This window comes from Vidua chalybeata, chromosome 19, assembly GCF_026979565.1.
Source record: "Vidua chalybeata isolate OUT-0048 chromosome 19, bVidCha1 merged haplotype, whole genome shotgun sequence".
NCBI classification, from domain to species: Eukaryota; Metazoa; Chordata; class Aves; order Passeriformes; family Viduidae; genus Vidua; species Vidua chalybeata.
In genome coordinates, this window is record NC_071548.1 from 5619158 (window position 1) to 5629234 (window position 10077).

General features: G+C 51.6%; 2 protein-coding genes across 3 annotated transcripts; one reads left to right on the forward strand and one right to left on the reverse strand.

Moving 5' to 3' along the window:
* Positions 1–395: 395 nt before the first annotated feature.
* Positions 396–6265, forward strand: LOC128797637 (uncharacterized). The gene is made up of 5 exons (XM_053960382.1): positions 396–484; positions 1100–1221; positions 3123–3221; positions 3676–3840; positions 5256–6265. The coding sequence occupies exons 1-5, from the start codon at positions 397–399 to the stop codon at positions 5400–5402; spliced, it is 621 nt and encodes a 206-aa protein (XP_053816357.1). The 5' UTR covers position 396; the 3' UTR covers positions 5403–6265.
* Positions 6266–6779: 514 nt separating this feature from the next.
* Positions 6780–10046, reverse strand: MRPL27 (mitochondrial ribosomal protein L27). 2 transcript variants are annotated; one of them, XM_053960383.1, is made up of 4 exons: positions 9968–10046; positions 8406–8528; positions 7614–7681; positions 6780–7182 (listed from the first exon to the last, which is right to left on the reverse strand). In XM_053960383.1, the coding sequence occupies exons 1-4, from the start codon at positions 10038–10040 to the stop codon at positions 6976–6978; spliced, it is 471 nt and encodes a 156-aa protein (XP_053816358.1). In that variant the 5' UTR covers positions 10041–10046; the 3' UTR covers positions 6780–6975. The 2 variants fall into 2 exon arrangements, with proteins under 2 accessions (XP_053816358.1, XP_053816360.1); XM_053960385.1 differs by having other exon boundaries at positions 9929–10018.
* Positions 10047–10077: the final 31 nt, after the last annotated feature.

Sequence of the window (10077 nt, forward strand, 5' to 3'; positions counted from 1 at the left end):
GTACCCAGATACTTAGCGTTGACATGGCACTTAATTAAGGTGTTAATCGGCTAATGAGCGGTCACCTCCTGCTGCCTACGGGGCCAGGAGCCTCCTGCGGCACCGGCCAGCTTTCCCTCTGCAGGAGCGGGGCAGCGCTGGGGTTGTCCCGTGCCCGCTGATCCCGGCAGTGACCCGCGGCCTGGCTGCCGCTCGGCCGTCACCGCTGGACTCTGCTAATCGCGGCACGAGGCCGGGGCACCCGCGGATGAGCTGGGCTGGCTCTGACGTGTGTCCAAAGGGGGAGTCCCGGGAACCCCGCGGCTGAGCCCGCTCGCTCGGGGCCCCGCCCCGCCCCGCCCCTCGCGGGCTGTGGGGCGCGGGCGGCGGGCAGCGGCTGTCGGCGGTGGGGTCGGGATGGCGCAGCCCGCGGAGGTCTCGGGCCACACAGCGACCGCCAGCGCCAGCATGGACAACAACGTCCTGGCCATCGTCATCGCCGCCAGTGAGTGGCGGGCGGGGGCTCCGGCGGTGCCGGGAGCGAAGCGGGGGCGGCCGCCGGGCGGGATCGGCCTCTGCCCGTGCCTCCCGGGTTGTGCCGATAAGGCGATACCTGCGGAAGGGCGGGGGAGAGGTCGCTGCAGCAGCCGGTCCTAATCCGGGGGGGTCCCGCTGTCTCGCGGGATTGGGGCCGGAGCGGAGCGGCGGCGGGGGCCGGCGGTGCGGGTGAGCTTCGCGGATCTGCGGGTGGGTCGGGGGTGAGCCGCGCGTTCCCAGGAGACCGGAACACTGGCGAACCGGCGCCCTGCCGTAGTGCTGAGGGAGCCGAGAGCTCCGAGCGAGAGACGGTAGGTGCCAGTGCTGGTCCTCGCGGGGCAGTCCCTGCCGCCGCGGTCCAGGATGGGGTGAGCCCCTCCTGGCTCTGCAGGTTGTTCACCATCTGGTAGGGAGAGAGATGCTGGACACAAAGGGGCTTTAGCGCTCTTGAGACGGGCAGCAGGTGGAATCGGCTTCTCAGGGGCTTCTCAAAGCGGCAGCCGCGGGGCTAGAGCTGGCGGCAGGAGGAGGCCCGCGGGCCCGTCGAACCACCGGCTCTCTCGCCTCTCCCGTCTCTTGGCAGCGGTGTCCACCTCCGTCTTCATCGTGGCGATCCTTATCCTGCTGCTGCTCTTGTACCACCGCGACCCCATGTGCTGCCAATTCCTCTGCTCCTGCCGCCTGTTCCAGACCCCCAGCCAGTATGTGAGTGTCTTCCGAGTTCTTTCTCTCTTCCTCCTGCCCACGAGTCCCCCTCTGTCCCCCGAGCTCCTGTTCCCTTGGGCTCGGTCTGTGGGGCTGCACCGCTGGTTACTGTCCTGCAGCTTGGCTGGGATTGTTGATGGATGTGGGTCCTTCAAGCAAAGCTGGGCTCTGCCACCTCCTTGCTCCCACTCTGTCCAAGAGATCCATCCATCCAGCCACCCAGTCCTGCCTGGCTGTGTCATTGTGGTTGTATCTCCAGGCCTAACAGGCTAACAGGCTTCCCTGCTCTCCACACAGCTCGGGAGGGAGGTTCTCCTCCCCCTGCACAGTCATGTGTGGGATTGGGCTGTGCTTTATAGGAAGGGGCCCAGCAGGGAGGGGAGCTGGAAGCTGAGGGCAAAGGCAGACAAAGCCACCACATCCCTGACAACTGGCTCTCTTGTACACAGCTCCTGGGGAAGGAGCAGTGAGACACAAAGCCCTTTTGCTCACATCTGTAATTTCCTAGGGCTGGCTTTCAACTAGGAAAGCTGATGGAAAAAGAGCAGTGTGTGTAGCCAGCGTTGCTTTTGTGGCAGTGACTGCCTGGGGAAGGCTCAGCCTCCAGGGCTGCAAGGATGGCTTTTGAGAGGCGGGCTGCAAGTACCACTTTGCAGTCCCTAGGAGAAGAGTGGACATCCAGCCTAACTAGCAAGAGGTGGAGAGACTAGTGCTATGAAAGGCAAATCTAATAGTCCATCACAGGCTGGGAAGTCCCTAGCATAAATCACAGTGGAAATAGGCTGCACTGATGGTATCCTTGTCTGATTGTCTCCACTCCTTTCCCTCTTTTCCTTCCTGTTGCCTGCCCATGGCACACATTGGGAGTGGGCTCTGCTGCTGTGCTCCCTTGCCCTGTGGAGCTGCTCTCTGAGGCAGTGTGGGATGCTCCCTGAACTCTGAGGTGGAAACTTCAAGCGGGCATCTTGCCTGTAGCAAAGTACTGTGAGGAAAGATGGATGCAAAGAATTATGTAAGGAAAGGGAACCTATAACGTATGTCCCTCAGAAAAAGAAAAGCAGTTGTTGTGTGTGAGGCAGCTTTTGGGCAGGAATAGTTGCACTGGTTTTGCTCATGAGTTATTGAACCAACAGTTGGGTGCTGTTTTCCTGCAGATTCTGTAGTTGTGCTGTAGGGCCAAGACATATAGTTCCTTGATTGTTAAGAGCAAAAGTAAATCCTCATAGTCCTCCCTGCACATCCCTGGTTGCCCTGGGAGTCTCTGGGCTGGTTTCTGCTGGCAGAGATGGGGTTTTCTGAGAGCAAGGTACAGCCATGGCTCAAGTCCTGGCTCTGGTTCGAGGGGCTGTTCTCTGTGAACAGGATTTCTGCTCAGTGTTGCTCAACACCTTGACAGGAAATCCAGTTTAACTGGAGCAAGACAGCTTGGGAACAGCAAAACTATTGCCCTGTAGATTTGCTTGCTGCATTATCCTGAAATGACAAGGTCAGTAGATAGGAGCCAAGAAATTCTGTAACCCTGAGCATTTGATGGAGCTCTTATCTACACCAGCAGAATATTTGGGTTGTTTTTTGCTGTACCCCAAAAAGAGATGGTTCTGCTGATTTTCAATGAAACCCTGCCCTGGGGCCCAGACTGTCCCTCTGTCTGTGCTATGCTCCAGCTGGCTCCAGCCCTAGGAGCAGACCCTGTGCTGCCAGGGAAGATGTGCTGGAGCTGTTGGTGTCACTGAATGGGCAGGGGCTGCTGCCAGCAGTGAGAGCTGCAGGAGCCACATGGGCAGAAGGAGCAACTCTTCCTCTGCCAGGGTCCTGCTGTCCCATGAGAGCTGGTTGAGCTCTGCTCTCTGCTGGGAAGGATGGGAGGGATTTTAGCTTTGCTCATGTCCTCCTTATTCCAGGACCACCCCCCGTCCTACTTCAGCAGCAGCCAGCAGCTGGTGGGACCCCAGCGTGGAGCCTCACGGCTGGAGAGCACTGCTGAGAACCCCGGCATGCAGGTGATGGCAGGGTCCCTGCTGGGAGCTGGGCGGGAATGATAGCAAAGGTGCCCAAGGGCTTGGAGAGAGACTCTGGTTATGGAGTTTGCCTGGGGCAAAAGGTGCTGGGCAGCATCTGGTGCTATCCCACAACTTTGGGAAGTGCTATCAGTATGTAAAAACCCCGGGCGTAAGCAGCATGTGGAGGGAAGGAATATTGCAGATGATACCACAGTGCCTTGAGGTGTTTGTGCATGAAGTCCAGTGGTAGATCCTGGGGGCTTGGGATCCTGCAGCGCAGGTTATGGCGTAACTGTCCCCTGGGAGGGTGGATATCCTCTCTGGGTGTTCAAAGGAGCCTACAGCTACCTACAGCTTTGAACCCTGAATTAACTCAAGGTTGCACCAGGGCATAAACTTCTAGTGATGAGAACCACCATCACACTGACCCTTTTCTGGGGATGGACATTTCTAGGGAGACGAGCTCTTCTGTGTCGGACCCCCCAGCACATACCAGCTCCCATCCTGGGAGCAGCCCCGCCTGCCCAGCTATGAGAGCGTGCGGAAGAAAGATCGCCAGCGGGAAATCCATCAGATGATTGCTGACAGGTTTGGGCTGTGGGCAGAGTCATCCCAGGAGGTGAGCTCCCCTCCCTGCAGTGTGGGGCAGGCAGAAACCCATGGCAGTCACCACTGTGGTTCATATCTGTGTCTTGCTTCACAGTTGGTGGTAGCTGAATACTCTGTGCTCTGTGATTGCCTCCCTGATAGCTTTTATCTCTGGGAAAGCACGAAGTGTATCAGGAGGCTCCTTTGGTGTACATCTGTGTTGGTTAATGATCCATCTCCCCTCCCCCAGTGCATTTGCAGAAATGTCTGTACCAGGAGGCAGGGCAGAGCCCCACAGAGAAAGGGCAGGCTCTTCAGATCACCTGCTCCATACAAGTCCAGGCTGGGAGTGTTATTTTTGGATCTCTACGGCTTTCATGGGTTCTTGCTTCCATCTCCCTGCAGGACACTCCTGGGGAGACCCCCTGGTATTACCTTGAAGTGTTTATGGCTTATTTATGAGCAGGAGGCTTTGCTTGTTACCATATTTAAGATTTGCACTCCCACAATGTAAAAGGGAAAAGTGAGTGCATCCTGCCAAGTAGGTCCTGTGGCAGCATCCTGAGATGCTCCTGTTCAGAGACCTCATTGTCTAAAGCAGGACAAAAACTTTTGAAACTCTGAGTAAAGCATTAAAAGTTCACTGATTTACCTGGATTTTGAGCTCTTAAAGCTGTATCATAAAGCCTGGCATAGTTAGCCCTTGCCACTCAGTGTTTGACTCATTATATCTAATGACACCTGCCTGAAAAGTTCCAGCTTGATATAGTGGAAGGTGTCCCTACCCATGCAGGGGTTGGAACTGGATGATATTTACGGTCCCTTGCAACCCAAACTATTCTGTATTTCTATGAAACCTGGGCATTGAGGGCACAGGAGAGTAAAGCTCCAAAGATAAGTAGTTGAGGAACAGCACTGGAAGCTCTTCCACAACATCGTCATGCCACTTTCTGTCACCTGTGAGGAGAAAGCTAGCCCAGCTCTGCCAAAAGAAATATGACAAGCCTAGAGGTTCCTCTTTCTGTGTAGTGAGACTTGCTGCCAACACCTGGGTAAAACACCTGCTTTGTAGGTACTTGTGTAAAATCCCAGTAATTTTTCTTTAGTCAAGGGAAAACAAATGACAGCTCTCTCCCAACAAAAGTCACCTTTGTTCTGGCCTTCTGCCAAGCCCTTGAAGGGGAACAGGGAAGAGCAGGAACCTGGCACAGAGTGTGAGGGGAGAATGTGTTTCTCAGTCTCTCAGCAGGTTTGTGCCATGTTCCAAACTAATGCTCTCATCTCCAGGTGTTCCCCAGCCTACAGCTGGCTGTGCTAGGGGACTGTGGGGGGTTAATTTCAGTCTAGTGGCAGTTGTGAGCCTTTCCATCTGCTCTGTAAGAAGAGGTGGGATAATCTCCTGGTTATTTCTGATCCGCTGTAATGCTCTTCCTCTCTCTTCAATAGATGCCACCTCCTTATGAGCATGCTCTGAGGCATCCTCCAGCTTTCTCAGGAACAGGAATAAGCTCAGAGACCTTGGACAGACACGGTGTTCCACACCCTTTCCATGCCCCCCTCACCTACCAGACTCAGCGGAACACTGCAGTGTAAGGCCTTGGCCTCAGTGTACTGCTGCTTCCGTGCTGTCAGCAACAGAAGTGCCTGGGATACCATTTTCCTCTACAGCGAATAGCCAAACCTTCACCCAGATCCACAATCAGCTGAAACATAGGCAAGACCAACCCAGCCATCAGTGACATCCCTCTTGCAGCACAAGAACAACCACAAAGCCATTGCTGGGTACTGTGCTGAGCAGAGGAACCAGGGACATCTGCTCACTCTGGCAAACACCAAAGGCAAAGGTCTATCTGCTGGGAGCTGCGCAGGGCAAAGCCAAGGGGAAGATCTGCTAGGCCCGAGCTCCTCAGGAGCAGCATTTCAGATCTCTGAGAGGCAGCACTGCTGGCTGTACAAAAGATCAGACCTCAGGCACTGGTGGTATTGTGCTGCTTTACCTGTTTCTTAGGTTATCAAGTGTTTTACTGTATCTGTATTGCCTGCCAGGTGGAAATCCTCACCTGTGAGTGACAGAAGGGATGTGCTTTGGAGCACTGCTACGTGCTCTGGCACCAACGGCCTCTGTGACTGACAGCGGTTCTGTACAGAGCCCGTACACGGATCTGGAGAGGCTCCATGGGTTATACCCAAATATGAACCAAGGGACTGGAGTTGCAGGCTGGAAAAGGACAGATGCATGGACTGAACAGCTGGAGGTCTACATGAAGACTGTGAAACACAGGTGGACATGTGTGGCTGACCCAGTTCACTTGGTCTTCTGCAGAGCAGAAGAATTGTCTCAATGATGTCAACACCAGTGTCCTTACACTACTGTTTTTGATAACCTGTTTTCTACTGCAGAGTCAATGTTTCAAATTGTTTACAAATCTGTAGATAAAATGAGATCAGTCTGGGCACAGCACATTGGGGCTCCTTTATTTTAAGCAATACAAGCTCAAAAATGTCACATAATGACTCAAAGATAATAGGATGAGTATCCTGGATAATGCTTTATCACACACCTCCAGCTGCTGAGGCTTCAAATACTAGCCCAGATTTGGGCATCTTGCCAGGCCCCCTGATCTCAGTAATTAGTTAAGAGTTACACCTGTGAATTTGCCTCACATGGCCAGTAAATGGAACACTCAGATATTTAAGGTAATCATTGAGGTGAGTGAGCTAGAGAGAAAAATCCAGCTTCTGGTTACACAGCACAGGTGCATGTGGAAAAGGATCTGTTCTGCAGTATTGTGAATTAAGGTACAAACAGAACAGTGATGACTAAAAATGAACAAAAACAGAGGGAATTATTAGCAGGACAAGTACTGACACAAGGGTGATTGTAGAGGGAATTCATCCAATGGCACAACAAGACCAGGCTCTCCAGATAATACATGACCATGGTAACACATTCCATGAGTAGCCAAGACCTTCAGTTGCCCCACAGCATTTATTAAACACCCTTAAAAATGCCAGCAGGTGATCTCAGTGCCTGAACACAGATCACAAGCGCTTCAGGAACAAAACCAAGTCCTAAAACGGTATCTTCAGAGCCACTCTTGTCTTCAGATGCAGTATAGCTGTAGTGGTCTGTCCTTTCCATCTGTGCCCACATGACACAGCAGGTTCACAACATGGTGACAAGTTTGAAGCTTCCTACCTCTGTGGTAGGGACAACACTGATAAAAGTTTTATAAAGGATTGCTCCTTTTGGCAGCTGGCAGATCACATCCCTGCTCTCGCTGCTGCGGGGTGGGGGCACATAGACCTCTTTGGTGTATCTCACAATCCCATCCTCCAGGGCATAGAGTGTCTTGTTACGACCCATCCCCACCTGGGAGAGGATGAGGAGCATTAGAAAGGAGAGGCTGGAAATCCACAACTAAAGCAGATCTGATCATTGGTCTGCCTTGTTTGATATCCTGGCTTCAACAGCATCTGTTGCTTTATTTTTTAAAATAAAACCACACAACTTGCTTCCAGCAACCAGTTTGCAATGGTACTCAGTATGAGACGTGAGACACCCATTCCACCTTGAAGCACAAGTGCCCAGTCAGGTCACAGAAGTGTTCTGGGATATCAATTACTTGCAGACCTTCCCTGAGTCCCACGAACACAGGTGAGGCTCTGAGCAGGCTCTATGACTAACACCACAGAACACATGGATGAGCATTAAGAGTGAGACTGAAAAAGAGGAGGCAGTGAGTGTGGAACTCTGGGGGGACTCCTGTTTTCTGAGAATCAAGGAGAGAGAAAAGGCCTTACGTGAGCGCCGGGATGCCAACGGATCAACCGCTGCGTAGCCAAAATGTTTCCTGCATGGACAAATGCACCTGCAACAGAGAGACACAGTCAGACTGCAGAGAAAGAGCTTCCAGAGCCCTAGCAGAACACAAATGATTCCAGGACTTACAAATCCCAGCTTTCTGTAGGCATTTTCAAAGGAAAAATTACTTCAAATGTTAAAAGCATCTGAACAAAAATGCTGTTAGCAGGAAATAAAAGGGCAATGGATAGACCATGGCAAAAAGTCAAATCTCTGAAAAGATTGCTTCTAGGGTACAAGGCATTTTCTAGCTGCTGAAGGCATTTGTTTTATTACATTTACATTGATATGTTTCCATCAGCAAAGCTAGTAATTATTAAGCACTCAACTGCAAGAATCTGCACTTTGACTTCTGCTAAGCTTTGTAATTCTCTCCTTTGTAAACAATGGAAATGCTCAGTTTTTCCACCCAGTGTTGGGGGACAGCGCAGTGCAGTTATGAGGTGTCCCACAGTGTTCCCTCCTCCTGGGCCCTCTGGAGAGGCAAAGTTAGAACCAAAGTACATTTTCTGTAGGCAATTTTGGCTGGCAGCCAGCGGGCTCATGGTGGGGGGGAGCTGACTCACCCTGCCCTCCCATCAACAACCCTTGATCATGAGTTTCACTGATCCTCCCTTTCTTTCTCCTGGAAAAGTGCCCTGCCCACCTCCTTCTGAAACACTCAACAACTGACGCATATCAGGGGAGAGAAGCTGTGAAGAACCCAATGAAATGCAAATACTCAGACCTACCTTCGACTTTTTTGAACCCATAGCGTTTCCCCGGGCTGCGGCCACCTAGGTTTTTAGAGCTGCCCCCACTTTTCTTAGAAGCCCATCTGACAGCAACCAGGCTTGTATGGTGAGTGGTTACAACTAGGTTAGGAGAAAGAACAACACCATCAGCTGGAAAAACTATCATATCATACATAATTCCTTCTGTCAGATGTAAAGGGTATCAGTTAAGACAGGCTTTAAAATTAAAGGCAAAGGAAAGCCCTGGGAGAAACAAAAAGTACTTCCAAGATAAATTAGACCAAAATGGTCTAAGTTCCTTGAAAAAAGGCCACATCTCAAGTGCTGCTGCTGCCCAGGTAAGAATAAAACTCTCAGCAACCATGTTAAATGATGTGCACAAATTCCTCTTTCATTCTTGTAAAATGCAGCACAGATGTCATTGGTTGCTGTGGATTGCTCTTACAGTGCTTTGAGAAAAGATGGGTTGTGATTTGTTTCAGTTTCCCCTTTAACCAAATGGCATTTACTTACGCAGTTACATCCTGAAATCTTACAAATGAGCAGATTCCAATTCTGGAAAATATATAAACATCTATGACCAGCCAGAAACAATCTGAGGAGTATCCAGAAGGAGCATAAAGGTTGAACTTGCTGATATTGGAGGTCTTTTCCAACCTTAATGATTCCGTAATTCTATGATTAAAGGCTCTAAGAAGGAATACAGAGCCCTGGGAGTGGCAAAAAGGGAGTCTGGAGCACAGTTTTTTCCATTAATCATCCCAGTTTAAGGGAAGTGTTTAAGGCCAGGTTGAATCTGGGCTTGGAACAACCTGGTCTAGTGAAAGGTGTCTCTTCCCATGGCAGGGGGTAAGAACTGGGTGATCTTTAAGTTCCCTCCCAACCCAAGTCATCATTATCTTAAAAATCTATTCAGTACCCTGTCTCATGCAGTTAGGAGACAAACCTAATTTTTCTGAATCCCTCTACTTAGCCCGTTAAGCAGCAGGTTAGTGCAGAACAGTGGTTATCTTGTTTCCTTAACCTGAGCAAAACCACTAGTTTATATTAATTAAATCATCACGGATACTCAGTGAGCTGGAAATGTCCCACCACTGGAAGTGTCCAGGCACAGGCTGGATGGGGCTTACTGCAACCTGGTCTAATGGAAGGCATCCCTGACCGTGGCAGGGAATTGGAACAAGAAGACCTTTAAGATTCCTTCCAACACAAACCTGTCCATAATTTTAAGAAATTCTGTTGAGGAAAGGGTACAAAACCCCATTAATTTCAGAACATGACCCGAGACTTGACGATTTACAGGAAATTAGACAAAGACGAAGTATAGTTACAGTTTCACATACACAAACCCGCCCATCACCACAGCTCCGCCTCAGCTCCAGGCAAAGGCGAAAGCCTTGGCCTCGCAGTATTGGTGGTGACGTCCCACCGGGGGCGCGACATCCCGCGGGGTGACCTCCCTGGAGCACCTTCTCCCAAGCTCATCCCTCCCGCTCCAAGGCCAGATCGCCGCTCCCTACCCCTCAGAGGGTAATGAGCTGACACAGGTCCTAACTCACACAGCCGTCCCAGCGCCGCCATCTTGATGGCTCCGCTTCCCCTGCCTCTCCCCGCTGGGAAGGCCACGCGCATGCGCGCGCGCTGGGCGGCAATTGGTCCGAGCGCGCGC